Genomic DNA, 15,052 nt, shown 5'->3' with positions numbered 1-15,052 from the left:
TCCCCCTCATGTTATTCTCCCAGGGGATCCTGCCCATCAGTTCCCTGAGGGAGTCAAAGTCTGCTTTTCTGAAGTCCAGGGTCCGTATTCTGCTGCTCTCCTTTCTTCCTTGTGTCAGGATCCTGAACGTGACCATCTCATGGTCACTGCCTCCCAGGTTCCCATTCACTTTTGCTTCCCCTACTAATTCTTCCTGGTTTGTGAGCAGCAGGTTTAGAAGAGCTCTGCCCCTAGCTGGTTCCTCCAGCACTTGCACAAGGAAATTGTCCCCTACACTTTCCAAAAACTTCCTGGATTATCTGTGCACCGCTGTATTGCTCTCCCAGCAGATAACAGGGTGATTAAAGTCTCCCATGAGAACCAGAGCCTACGATCTAGTAACTTCTGTTAGTTGCTGGAAGAAAGCCTTGTCCACCTCATCCCCCTGGTCTGGTGGTCTATAGCAGACTCCCACCACGACATCACCCTTGTTGCTCATACTTCTAAACTTAATCCAGAGACTCAGGTTTTTCTGCAGTTTCATACCGGAGCTCTGAGCAGTCATATTCCTCTCTTACATACAATGCAACTACCCCACCTTTTCTGCCCTGCCTGTCCTTCCTGAACAGTTTATAGCCATCCATGACAGTACTCCAGTCATGTGAGTTATCCCATCAAGTCTCTGTTATTCCAATCACATCATAGTTCCTTGACTGTGCCAGGACTTCCAGTTCTCCCTGCTTATTTCCCAGCTTCTTGCATTTGTGTATAGGCACTTAAGATAACTCGCTGATTGACCTGCTTTCTCAGTCTGAGACAGGAGTCCTCCCCTCTTGCACTCTCCTGCTCGTGCTTCCTCCTGGTATCCCATTTCCCCACTTACCTCAGGGCTTTGGTCTCCTTTCCCTGGTGAACCTAGTTTAAAGCCCTCCTCACTAGGTTAGCCAGCCTGCTTGCGAAGATGCTCTTCCCTCTCTTTGTTAGGTGGAGTCCGTCTCTGCCTAGCACTCCTCCTTCTTGGAACACCATCCCATGGTCAAAGAATCCAAAGCCTTCTCTCCGACACCACCTGCGTAGCCATTCGTTGACTTCCACGATTCGACAGTCTCTATCCAGGCCTTTTCCCTGCACAGGGAGAATGGACGAGACCACCACTTGCGCCTCCAATTCCTTTATCCTTCTTCCCAGAGCCATGTAGTCTGCAATGATCTGCTCAAGGTCATTCTTGGCAGTATCATTGGTGCCCACGTGGAGAAACAGGAAAGGATAGCGATCTGAGGGCTTGATGAGTCTCAGCAGTCTGTCCATCACATCATGAAGCCTAGCTCCTGGCAAGCAGCAGACCTCTCACTTTTCTCGGTCAGGACGGCAGATAGATAACTCAGTCCCCCTGTGGAGGGAGTCCCCAACCACCACCACCCGCCTCCTTCTCTTGGGAGCGGTGGTCATGGAACCCCCATCCCTAGGACAGTGCATCTCATGCCTTCCAATCGGTGGAGTCTCCTTCTGCTCCCTTCCCTCAGATGTATCATCTAGTCCACTCTCCGCATTAGTACCTGTGGAGAGAACATGAAAACGGTTGCTCACCTGTATCTCCATTGCTGGTACATGGACACTCCTCTTTCTTCTTCTGGAGGTCACATGCTGCCATATTTCTTCACCATCCCTCTGTCCCCTCTGTGCAGCCTGCTCCGACTCTTCAGAACGTTGTGCCCATAGAAGCATATCCTGACGTCTGTCCAGGAAATCTTCATTTTCTCTTATGCAACGAAGGGTCGATACTTGTTTCTCCAGACCTCGAACCTTCTCTTCCAATATGGAGACCATCTTGCACTTTGTACAGACAAAGTCACTTCTGTCCTGTGGAAGAAAGACAAACATGGCAAAACCTGTGCAAGTTACAACAGCTGAACACTCACCTTCCATATTACCTTCCTTTTAAGAGCTTCCTCAGCTGTTGCAGTAACTCACAGAAGCCCGTAAGATGAAAGCCTCAGTGGGCTCTCCCCAGGCGTACTCCCTCTGTTAGCCTCCGCTGCCTCACCGCTCAGCTGGTTCGTGGCTGACTGCCTTTTTATAACAGTCAGGCCCACTCAACGCCCACCTGGAACAAAGCACTCGCAGTCCACAGTTTTCAAACAAACAATCAAGCACATGGTCAAACTGACAAACTATCCCCGCAACAGACACTCAGATACTCACCAACACAGCCCCCGCAATGCAGCACTTAGTGTACCTCCTCTCGGACAGATCCCAGGCAAACTCCCTCTGTTAGCCTCAGCTGTTCGTCACTTACTGGCAGCTTCACATAATGCTGCCCTTACTTCAAACCTCTCACAAGTGGACTGAATTGCCTCCTTTCCCTGGAAGGCATTTAGTCCCAATGGGCAGGGACCTTCTTCCACTACCCATATACCAAAGGAGGGTGGGCTCCTCAGCCACCCCCCATCCCTCTGGGTCCCCTAACACTTCCTCCATTTCCTTTTTAATCTCATCCCAGGCTGACTCCTGCACCTGGTATGGGCCCTGGTTCTTCCTTATCCATTGATCAAAAAATCCTTTACCCTGGCTTGCCAGAACCCGCAACTACCATCAGGAGAGTTCGCTATATCCCCTCCAAGCAGCTGCGCTGACTGTTGGGGAGGGGGACTTACAGGCTGCTACTCACCTATCTGATGCAATGCATCCAAGTAACGGCACCAAGATGTTAGAGGGCTTATTCCTTCACCTGCTCACTTCCCTGGTCCTTCTCGCATGAACAGAGATTTTTTTTTTTTTAATACCCGAAGTCCAAAGGTTCAAACAATTAGATGTTATCTAGCTATGTTATCTCACAACAGAGATTCATATTTGACTTTCAAAACTTAGAAGGGACCATTATGATCATCTCATCTGACCTCCTGAATGACACAGATTTCACACAGTAATTCCTACATCAAGCCCATAGTTTTGGTTGAACTAAAGGGTATCTTTTAGAAAGAGAACCAGGACAGATAGTTCCAATTTTTTCTCTGGACCCAACTCCCACAGGATCACAAAACCACCTGAAACCTCTTTCTATTCCACTTGAAAGTGAACTTCTTAAATCTGCCTTCAGTAGCATAAGCTCACAGCATGTCATAAAATAAAACTGCAAATAAACCCCCATAACCCTCCATAAGAATCCATACGCACTTTTTCCCCAGGGGGAAGGATGGAGAACAACCCACATGTGATGAAAGAAAATCATGCCACTTCCTGCATCCCTATACGATGCTCTGATGCCACAGTGACGGGCATAGTATCAGAATTTGTAGGGCAGAGAAGAGATTAGGGGCCTCTTGTCACTGTCTTAGTGTGTGTGTGTGTGTGTGTGTGTGTGTGTGTAAAAATAACCTCCCATTTATCCTCCTGGATTTCAGAGAAGAGTCTGGATTGGGCGTTAGGGCCCTCTCTGGCGTTAGGAATATTTTGTTGCTGGGTTTCTCACTGTTACCACACCCCTGATAAAACATTCACTCTCAGTGCAGTGCCCATCCTGGAGTCGATGATACCTGAGAAGTGACACTTTAACATTATTACTTTTGGGTGATTCAGTCTCCATATCTCTCCCTGCTGGTCCCCATGGAGCCACCCAACAGACCTCATGAGAGAAACATCAGCCCTGGAACAGATCTTCAAAAAAGGTTTAATAAGAAAAAGCAAAAATTCACAAAGAAGAAATGTTAGGAACAAAAAAGCAGAGAAGTTCTGATCAATGGGAAATTAGAGGGGAAATCGCAGCCCCTGTCTCAGTCACACTTATTTCTTGCATCTAAACAAAACTGAAATAAAAAAGCTGATTGAAGTAATTCCCAGGCAGGGATTGTCTCCGATGCCCCCACGGGTCAATGAGCATTTGGGACAGGAAGAGTCTAACCATACAGCATTTACATCCTCATAGGATATTTGATCTGAACTCAGTCGTTCTTATATTGATGTCCCAGAGACGCCATCATCAACGTCATCATAACCCGGGTCACGAGGAGGTGGGGACAGGACGTCACTCTCAGCCCCAGAGGCCCCTTCACTTCTTAGGGAGTGCAGACTCCAGCCTGAAAATAGCAAGGAGGTCACATTACAGTCAATGTATCCATTCTCCACCCATGTGCACTCACATAATGGATGGGCAACATACAGCATAGGCTGTGAAACAGCCCCCGCCCACAGTTCCTCTGAGTGGGCCTTTGACAAGTTTAATCCATTATCTCTCTCTGTTCTTCAAAGAAAATATGTGGGAGCAGATTCTCTCTGTTCTGATGTAATCCACACACCTTCTAGGTGTGGTGTTCTGTCCCAGCTAGTGGCACCAAGAACACTTAGAGAGACAGTTAAATGAGTCTGCTCTACAGCCTGGGCTACCAGCCAGTTGGCTTTTAGCTCATGTGGTAGAGGCTCATGCACTAACCTCCAGAGGGCACAGGTTCGATCCTGCCTGCTGAAAACCGCGTTCTGTCGGCGTTACACTGAGAGCTCCCTGGTGCAGAAGTGTGGGGATGGCAGTGAGCTGGTGACAACTCCCTGATAGGTCACTAGGGGCTGCTGTAACTCCTGACAGCTAATATAGTCCCTAAGGGACCACATGCCAGCAGAGACCTGGTGGCTGGAGCAGGGTGGGGACCCTAGCGCATGGGACTTGCCTGAACATAACAGATCTCACCTGCCCACACAATGCTCATTCGCACGTTATTCCCAGCAAGACCAAAGAAATGCACATTTCATTCCAACCCAGTTTCCCCTGAGGTGCAAAGTGGGAGCTCAGCCCTGGGCCCCAGCTCAGATCCTATGCTAACGGGGACATTTAAACATTGAAGAGAGTGATTTCAAACCTGATGCCAGGCCACTAACTAACCGCACTCGAGGGACCTGCTCTTTCCATTACCGTGCAGGACACTGACATGGGGAAAGGCACTTTGGGGAAAGGCACTTTGGCCCCGATCCTGCCAATGGACTCTTGTAACTTTGATGATTTGGACAATCCCACTGAAGTCAGTGAGACTATTCATGTGAGTAGAGTGACAGATGGGATCTAGTATTTGTAGGATCAGGGACCTTATCTAGGAAATCTTCTCTTTTTCTTGGTTTAAGTCCATTTAACTCTATTTAGTAGAGGTCAGGGTGGGGATATAGCTGGTAGTTTACCAATAATTGTATATCAGTGCAGTGTCAGTGACCTCTAGTGGCCAGTAAAGGCTCTTCCAGGTGAGTTGTCCACACACCACTGACCTGTCTCTGAATCCCTGTTCCTGACGCTTTCCTCATGGGCCCCAGTGACTTCCTGGGCACTCGGTCCAGAACCAGGGTCATCTTCAAGGTCAGAAATTTCTCCGGCATCATCATAACCGTCCCCTGGGACATCTCCAGGCAGGGCAGGGACCTCTGAAATCAAGATGGGAATTAATGGTAATGAGAAGAGCCTTTCCACTGAATAGATAAATAAACTACATGCCAGGTGTGGCGAATGAGGGAGTTATGTGTATTATTTCTTATGAATGCCACATACACCTCTGTTTAGCTGTTTGATATTATCCTGCCAGACTGCACAGAGAAAAATCAAAGGAGGCTATTGGAGGGGAAGTAAACAGGAAACACAAAAAAAAAAACCGAAGACATGGCTCCTTAAGGGCACAATGAGGGAAGCTGTTAATTGTGCAATGCGTCTCCCTGCCTCCAACCAGGCTAGTCTGGGTTAATTCTTCCCAGCCCTGAGCTCAGGGTCAAAGGGCAGACTAGGGAATGAAGGGGGTGGAGCAGCAGTAGCTAAGGGGTAATGTGGCTTCCAGGAGGCAGATTCATCACTGCTCACCTCGACTGTCTGGAGTCTGGGGGACCTTGTTCAAGGCAGGCTCCTCCACGTTATCGTAATCCAACTGAGACCCCCCCGGGGAAGCTCCCTCTGGAACAGCAAACAAAACACTCAGCTTCCCCTGAACACACCCATTTCCCCAGCAGGTTTTAGTTCCCCATTAAAGGCCTGTTGTCTTGGAGTTTGGGCTGTTCATCATAGTGTCTGTAGGGGAAGTCACAGGGTGACCCAGGGGAAAAGGGAGAGTCATGGACATTCTGTGAAACAATAATTGTGCCACCTTTATTGCCTCAAAAATAACTAGGGCCCAGCCCTGCCCCACAGTGTCCAATAGCAACTTTGTCATGCCCTTCAATGAGATCAGGATCTATGCTGGTATAGAGCGAACCCTGGACCAGTTGGGAGACAGTAGCTGCCACACCAGAGTTGACCATTGTGAATTCAGCTGAACTCTATAAAGATATGGTTTAAAGTCCTTACTTTATATGGACTGGATCGTGAATTGGGCTATATGCCAAGGAGGCAGGGGCTTAGATCATGGGGCACAGATCAGGGGTTGTAGAGTGACACGTGTCAGCTGTGGAAGTCAGATTCTTTCATACCATGTGAATATTTCTCTGCCCAGTTCCCTACAGCTCCTCCCCTGGGGGAGAGCACCATCAACCACACACAGAAAGGGTCACGATTTATTCACGTTTCCATCAAGAGTTGGACGGAAATCTTTTATGTGTTTCTGTATCCACCCCCATCCTTGTTACCTTGTTCTGATCCAGGATCATTTTCCCCCTCGCTGTCCCCGGTGTAATACTGCAGCTTCGTCACTGAGTCATCTGAATAGGAGACTGGAGAAATGATAAATGGGATGTTATCACAGTGAGAGTAGCGAAACTGGCTGATGGGCAATGCATCCAGGTCCTGGAGCAAGATTTATAGTCTCAGTATATTGCTCCTTGAAGAGAAGATGTTGAATTCACAGCGACTGAGCGGTGAGAGGCTTACTCAAACTTTCCAAGATAAATATCCTTTTTTTGTGGTAAATGTGGCTTTGGGGTGGATAAAATCAGACTGGGAAGATGCTGGGAACAGCCATATTGACCTCATGAGGTGAGGCAAGGACTGAGTGAGCATTTAACCATGGGATCCCCTCCTGTGGGTTTCATTCAAATCCTTCTCATGAACTGGGGAGCCTGTTTTGAGTCACACTCAAGGTGTAAGAATCTGTTTAGAGAGGAATGTTTATCTTCTCCTCCTGAATGTTGCTACTTCATGGCCTGATCCAGAAGAAAATTATGGCTGAGGCTGCTGGTCCAGACCTCCTCAGCCACGGACATGACTCCCATTTTGTTATGCAAGATACTCCCCCTCCCCTAACTTGTTGCCAGATTAGGCCACGCCCCTCCAAGTATCAGAGTCTGTGACCAACCCCCACCATTAGTAGAGAGGAAAATGTGCATCTCAGAAGTAGCCTGAGGGAGACGTACTGACCACGCTCATAGTGCCCCACAATGTGCTAAACTGAGAGCAGCATCTTCCCAACTGATTGACATTGAGTCAAAATGATTTGAACAGTCACTTTCCTGACCCATAACTAATTACCCCCTAAGACTGCAGGATGTACAGATCGGAGTCTGCTAGGGAGGAAACTCATTCATCTCATTCCAGTAACTGGCTGATCTCTTCACAGACCCAGCATCTGCAGCCATCCAGGACTCACAGGCTTGAAGGCTGCAGAGATTTAGCTCTAGGTCAGAGCTTTAGACTGCAGAGTGCATTAGAGATTTTCTCCCTGTTAGGAATGACACACACAGACCTGAGCGATCAAACATTTCCTGCTTCTTTCTCATCAGGTTATAATCGATCTCCTCATACACGGCCTCAGAAAAAGGGTCCAAGGATCTTCTGGAGCCTAAAAACAAAGGGCAAGGTTTGCACAGGGTCAGAGAAGCTAGGGATGGGAAACCTTATGAGATCATCCAGCCCATCCCCCTGGGCCCAGTGCAGGACTGGTCCCTACAGCACATTCCCACTGCTCTGACCAGTTTAGATTTCAGTGCTCCAGGTGACAGGGACCACATCCCTCTCCTGTTTGTTCTATTGGCTCTTTCACTGTCATTAAGTTTATCTTAATAGTCAGCCTTAATGGTCCCTACATACATTTATCCTATTACTCCTAGTACCACCCAAAATCACTCCTCTCCTATCCTGGTACTCACACCTATGGGCAAAATATGTACCTGTATATGTACTGCCTATAGACTGTATGGGGAACAATTACCTAATATTTGTGCTGTGCTTTAAAAATGGAAAGTACTATCTACATATCTTTTTAGGTGACAAATCTGAGGAACTGTCCCAGATTGAGGTGTCAGAGGAATTTTTGGAACAAATTGATGAACTAAACAGTAATAAGTCACCAGGACCAGATAGTATTCACCCAAGAGTCTGAAAGAACTCAAATGTGAAATTTCAGAATTACTAACTGTGGTATGTAACCTATCATTTAAATCAGTTTCTGTACCAGATGGCTGGAGGATAGCTAACGTGATGCCAATTTTTAAAAAAGGCTCAAGAAGCGATCCCGGCAATTACAGGCCAGTAACCCAATTTACAGAACCAGGCAAATTAGATTAAACTACAGTAAAAACAGAATTATCAGATATATAGATGAACATGATTTGGGGGGAATAGTAAACATGGTTTTTGAAAAGAAAAATCATGCCTCAACAATCTACTAGTATTCTCTGAGGGTTCAACAAGCATGTGGACACGGGGGATCCAGTGGATATAGTATACTTAGATATTCAGAAAGCCTTTGACAAGCTCCCTTACCAAAAGTTCTTAAGAAAAGTAAACTGTCATGGGATAAAGGGGAAGATCCTCTCATGGATCAGTAACTGGTTAAAAGATAGGAAACAAAGGGAAGAAATAAATTATCAGTTTTCAGAATGGAGAGAGGTAAATAGTTGTGACTCCCAGGGATCTGTATTGGGACCAGTGTTGATCAACATATTAATAAATGATCTGGAACAAGAGATAAACAGTAAGGTAGCAAAACTGGCAAATTATACAAAACTACTCGAGACAGTTAAGTCCAAAGCAGACTGCAAAAAATACAATGGAGGTCTCACAAAACTGGGTGACTGGGCAACACAATGGCAGATGAAATTCAATGTTGATAAACGCAAAGTAATGAACATTGGAAAACATAATCCCAAATATACATATAAAATGATGGGGCCTAAATTAGCTGTTACCACTCAAGAAAGAGATCTTCGAGTGATTGTGGATAGTTCTCTAAAAACATCCACTCAATGTGCAGTGGCAGTCAAAAAAGCTAACAAAATATTGGTAATCATTAAGAAAGGGATAGATAACAAGACAGAAAATATTATATTGCCTCTATATAAATCCATGGTACGCCTACATCTTGAATACTGCGTGCAGATATGGTCACCCCATCTAAAAAAAGACATATTGGAGTTGGAAAAAGTTCAGAAAAGGGCAACAAAAATGATTAGGGGTATGGAAAAGCTGACATATGAGTAGAGATTAATAAAATTGGGACTTTCCAGCTTGGAAAAGAGACGGCTAAGTGGGGATGTGAAACTATAAAATCATGACTGGTTTGGAGAAAGTAAATAAGGAAGTGTTATTTACTCCTTCTCATAACACAAGAACTAGGGGGTCACCAAATGAAATTAATAGGCAGCAGGTTTGAAACAAACAAAAGGAAGCATTTCTTCACACAACACACAGTCAACACTCATGGAATTCTTTGCCAGAGGATGTTGTGAAGGCCAAGAGTATAAAAGGGCTCAAAAAAGAACTAGATAAATTCATGGAGGATAGGTCCATCAATGGCTATTAGCCAGGATGGGAAAGGATGGTGTCCTTAACCTCGGTTTGCCAGAAGGTGGGAATGAGCGACAGGGGATGGATCACTTGATGATTACCTGTTCTGTTAATTTCCTGTGAAGCACCTGACATTGGCCGCTGTCGGGATACAGGATAGTGGGCTATATGGACATTTAGTCTGACCCAGCATGGCCATTCTTGTTTTCTTATATAAGGGTACATCTACCCTGCAATCTGGAGGTGTGATTGCAGGATGCATAAACACATCTGAGCTGGCTTAGATCTAGTTAGGCATATAGCTGTGTCAGCAGACACAGTAGCACAGGCTAACCTTCCATGTACAACTTCCCCGAGGAGCCTGGGTGCATACTCCAGTGGCTAGCCCAAATCACAGCCATGCTGACGCAACTACAGTGCTGTTGTTATGCCAGCTAGCTTTTACTAGCTAGGTAAAAGCTACCTCGGGTATGTCTACATGTGCAGCAATCACACCTCTCATTGCAGTTTAGATATTCCCTAAATGCCTAGTAGAACTGTCTGATCTCTTTCACCATTATCACCCAAGCTCTTTTGCAGCATTTCTCCTTCCTCGTACCCGCCCTCCTGCTGTATCTCTCTATTAGGGATCTTTCCCTCACATGGATTTTCTTGCACTTTTCTAAATGGAATCTCAACATGTTCTTTTTCTAACAATATTTGCAGACCCTTTGTAGTATTTCCTCTAATGAGGCGGAGTTGCCCGCCTCCCTACTTGAGAGTGAGGGACCACGACAATCCCTCTGGTGGGTGGAGCCAAAATTGCCCTGCCCCCCTCACCGGAATTACCACGACAGGACAGGAAGCATAAAGGGAGGGCCTTGCATCTCATTTGAGTGGGAGCCAGGGAACATAAGAACTGCTGCCAGTCTCCTGTAAAGTGACCAGATTAGCAGCATCAGTTACACTGTGAAGCTCTGCACAGTGGAAATAGCTATAACTACTGTGTTCGAAGTCTTGGCTGGTTGGTTATTTTTTGTTTGTTTGTTTTTCTTGTATAAGAAAACTCAGAATCTGAGGAATGCAGAAAACACTGCAGAAGGGCCCTCCAAACTGATTTTTTATACCTGAAGCTTTCTAATGTTAGAACATAAGAACGGCCATAGTGGGGCAGACCAAAGGTCCATCCAACCCAGTATCCTGTCTGCGAACAGTGGCCAATGCCAGGTGCCCCAGAGGGACTGAACCTAACAGTTAATGATCAAGTGATCTCTCTCCTGCCATCCATCTCCACCCTCTGACAGACAGAGGCTAGGGACACCATTCCTTACCCATCCTGGCTAATAGCCAGCAATGGACTTAATCTCCATGAATTTATCTAGTTCTCTTTTAAACCCTGTTATAGTCCTGGCCTTCACAACCTCCTCAGGCAAGGAGTTCCACGGGTTGACTGTGCGCTGCGTGAAGAAGAACATCCTTTTATTTGTTTTAAACCTGCTGCCCATTAATTTCTTTTTGTGGCCCCTAGTTCTTATATTATGGGAACAAGTAAATAACATTTCCTTATTCACTTTCTCCACACCACTCATGATTTTATATACTGCAAACTTTGCCACCTCACTGTTTACCCCTTTCTCCAGATCATTTATTAATAAATTGAATAGGATTGGTCCTAGGACTAATCCTTGGGGAACACCACTATTTACCCCTCTCCATTCTGAAAATTTACCATTTATTCCCACCCTTTGTTTCCTGTCTCCAGCCTGCTGCAGAACTCTGGAGCTGGACCAACACTGGGCAGGATCCTGTCCACAAAAGAGACCAACCCTGGAGAGAAATTTCCAGGACTGCCATCGGCCAAGTACAGTAACTCCTCACTTAACGTTGTAGTTATGTTCCTGAAAAATGCAACTTTAATTGAAACAATGTTAAACAAATCCAATTTTCCCATAAGTTTTAATGGGAATGTGGGGGGTTAGGTTCCAAAGAAATTTATTTGTGGCAGACAAAAGGCATTATATACTGTACAGTACTGTACTGTGGCTGGGAAGTGCCCCTGGCTTACCCCACACAGGCACAGCCCACTGCAGGCAAGGACGCTAGGAAGCACCTTTGCAGAAGCAGAGGCAGCTTCCCTGAAGAAGAACAGGCTCGGACTTTGCTCGGAATACTCTAGGCCTGCCTCTTCCTGTCTCCGCTCCACTCCAGGCCCACCTCTTCCCACTCCCACTCCACCTCCTCTCCGGAGCACGCCACATCCCCCCTCAACCCCACAAAGTCCTAAGCGTCACCAGGACTGTTTTGCGGTGCTTAGGACGTTCTGGGAGGGAGGGGGAGGAGTAGAGATGCAGCTCTTCCCTGCTCCTCCCCCTCCCTCCCAGAAAGTCCTAAGCGCTGCCAAACAGCTGTCTGGCGGTGGCGGGAGCACTGGGAGGGAGGGGAAGGAGGCGGAGAAGCGGAACTTGTGTAATGCTCCCTTGTAAAGTTGCTGCTCTTCCACAGAATCTTACAAGCAGGCAGCCAAACAATGTTATAAGGGAGCATTGCACAACTTTAAATGAGCATGTTCCCTAATTGAGCAAGGACGTAACATTGAAACAATGTTAAGCGGGACGACGTTAAATGAGGAGTTATTGTACCCCCACGAGACCAAGATCCCGGACACTATGGACTGCCTCACCCAGACGCTGGTAGGAAGTAGCCCAAGGAAACTGGACTTTGGTCCTGTTTCACTGTCAAAATCTGAGTCAACATGTTTTAGCTGGATCCCTGCTGACCAAGTGGCAGAACAGTCTGCCACTATTAGGGCCCTGGGCTACGACACAATGAAGTACGGTGCGCCAAGGTCCCCCCATCCCCTGCTGCCAACCCCATTCTTGGGATGGCAGCCTTCCCACCTTCAGCCAAGAGGTCTGCTGTCTGCCAGAGCCAGGACATCAAAACTGTCTGTATGGTGCTCTGCCCTGCCTGAGGGCCTGAATCCCTAGACTGTTTGGTGCTCCCTGCTTTGCCCCCACCCAAAGAGCCAGAGCCCCAGACTGTGTGTTTGCTAGCTGTCTTAGCCAAGAGGCTTAGGCAACACCTCCTCCCCACTCTTCCCTGCCCAGAGGGCCAGAGCTTCCCTAATAAACCATTAACTGCTGGCTGTCCCAGCCAGGATGGTGTAGACTAAAAACTGCTTATACTCTACCCCACCTAGAGGGCCAGAGCCCTAGACTCTTGATTGACGGCAGCCCTGACAGGAGGCTGTGAGCTCTAGACAGCTTACAGATCGGCCCAGCTAGTGGGACCCAAGCCTGTGTGCTGCTGTCTGACACAGTGGGACAGAGTGGGCTCCCTCCCCACTTGAGAGCAAGGGACCATTGCATTTTCCCTTTGTATTATTTCTCTGTTGTCCCCACTAGTCTCAACTCCTCCCAATTTACAGTCATCTGGACTGGCTACAGAGCTTTCCTGCAAGAAAGGTACACACCACATGTGTTCACCATAAGATACCTTAATACTCTAACAGGTATGGCTGAAGTTAGTTTAAACAAGGTGTGTTACACACAGTGCCACCTAGTGGGTGAACAGTATAATACAGTTTAGCCTTCCATTACATTTCCCCTTTTGAGTTCTACATTCCTACCATTTACAAAATTTAGGTTATCATTGTATATTTGTCGTTTTGCACAGATCAGTCTATTAAGTGTCTTTTTAGTATATAGGCCTGTCTCTCAGCCTAGGATAAAAGTTTGCGTTTGACTTTTGACATTTTTATATATTCTCCCTACTAATATGTGTGAACAAAGAATGAAAACACTGTGTGTTGCTTCTTGATGGGGTTTATAGCACAATGAAAAGAAATAAGGAAAAGAGTTAAAGTGTTGCTGGGTATGGTGGGAGTTTAATATACCAGTGTACACTTGAAGACTGCCTTGACCCTTATCTAAAGGCAAGGTCAAGCAACCAGATGGGAGGGTCAAGTGGGGTTATGGGGAAGCATAAAAACACTAAAAAGCCAGAGAAAAGGTGACCTTTGCTTAAACATAACCTTACGCCTAACCCTCCCATGGGGTACAAAAAGGCGGTACCAAGGTGTCCATACTCACGATCCTCCAAAAGGGAACATGACCATAAATTGTAAAGGGTGGGACCAAGGTGTGTACTATAGGTATAATTAAGCCTGCTAAGAAAAAGAAGGTGGGGAAAAAGGACAGGGAAAGCTATGTGGCGTACAGAGCTATGGATATGCTTGCTTGATTAACCCCAATAAACATTGAATTGCCTACACTTGGACTGTGGTCTTCTGCTTTCTGTTTGCGTGATAAGAACCAAGAGAGGGGCGAGGGAAAAAGCCCTAACTTCTCTCAGTGGTACTAGTTTTCTAATTACCAAACCCAAACAAGTAACAACTTGGTCATCTGGCTTTCCATCAGTTGCAATGACTGCCTGAGGCCTGTTTGGAATCTCTGAGTTTTCTTCCTCTTGTTCTGCATCTGCCATCTGTTTGCTCCGTTGATTGTTCTTTCTGATGTACACTGTATGCTCCAGCATTTTATCTTGAGTTTATTTGTACTGGGTCTCCTTTCAAATATCCCCCTGCCAAGTTCTTCTACTTTTCTCATTAAGCCCATCATGGCTGCCACACTGAGGTCGAGAACGCTGTTGTTCTTTGATCCTTTGATCACATGGATTCTGAATGAGAAGTTTTTGTCTTTGAAAGATATTTCTATGGTGAACTGTCCCATGCAATTCAGAATGCCTCTAGGGCTAGTCAGCTGTGTCAGGTGACTTCAGCTCTAGGAGGGATTGATGGTAATTGTAAGGCCCTTCTGAGATGACTGTTACATCTGCTCCTAAATGAATTTTAAAGTCAATACTGTTTCTCTGAATGATCACTTTCAGGCTCTGTATCATCACACATAATAGATCCCAGAAACAATGGCTCGTTTGTCTGTAATATAAATCAATGTGTTTACTGCCAGGTTTCAGAATAGCAGCTGTGTTAGTCTGTATCCGCAAAAAGAACAGGAGTACTTGTGGCACCTTAGAGACTAACAAATTTATTAGAGCATAAGCTTTCGTGGGCTACAGCTGACTTCTTCGGATGCATATAGAGTGAAACAAATATTGAGGAGATATATATACAAATATAGATAGACAGATAGATAGATAGATAGATGTGTGTATATATATCTCCTCAATATATGTTTCACTCTATATGCATCCGAAGAAGTGGGCTGTAGCTCACGAAAGCTTATGCTCTAATAAATTTGTTAGTCTCTAAGGTACCACAAGTACTCCTGTTCTTTTTGTGTTTACTGCGTATCACTGCGTTTAGGTGGCAAAGAAAACCTGCAAAATGCCCATATTTTGTGCATTTAATATATCCTGAGTGTTTGAGTAAAATTTGTTCCTCTTAGCCAGGAGTTCTCT

The 15,052-nt window shown here is 46.0% G+C and overlaps 1 protein-coding gene across 1 annotated transcript in view; it reads right to left on the bottom strand.

The window, feature by feature from the left end:
• Positions 1–3,627: 3,627 nt before the first annotated feature.
• The window catches only part of LOC122172585 (scavenger receptor cysteine-rich type 1 protein M130-like), a 48,662-nt gene continuing 37,237 nt past the window's right edge, over positions 3,628–15,052 (bottom strand). Inside the window, exons 12-16 of the mRNA XM_065584712.1 lie at positions 7,614–7,709; positions 6,562–6,645; positions 5,804–5,893; positions 5,224–5,376; positions 3,628–4,052 (exon numbers count right to left, since the gene is read on the bottom strand). Of these exons, the coding sequence (XP_065440784.1) occupies positions 3,928–4,052; positions 5,224–5,376; positions 5,804–5,893; positions 6,562–6,645; positions 7,614–7,709 (548 nt within the window). The 3' untranslated portion in view covers positions 3,628–3,927. The remainder of the gene's footprint in view (positions 4,053–5,223; positions 5,377–5,803; positions 5,894–6,561; positions 6,646–7,613; positions 7,710–15,052) is intronic.

This window comes from Chrysemys picta, chromosome 1, assembly GCF_011386835.1.
Source record: "Chrysemys picta bellii isolate R12L10 chromosome 1, ASM1138683v2, whole genome shotgun sequence".
NCBI classification, from domain to species: Eukaryota; Metazoa; Chordata; order Testudines; family Emydidae; genus Chrysemys; species Chrysemys picta.
Note: the sequence above shows the minus strand (reverse complement) of the source record. Positions and strands in the feature narration are given on the sequence as shown.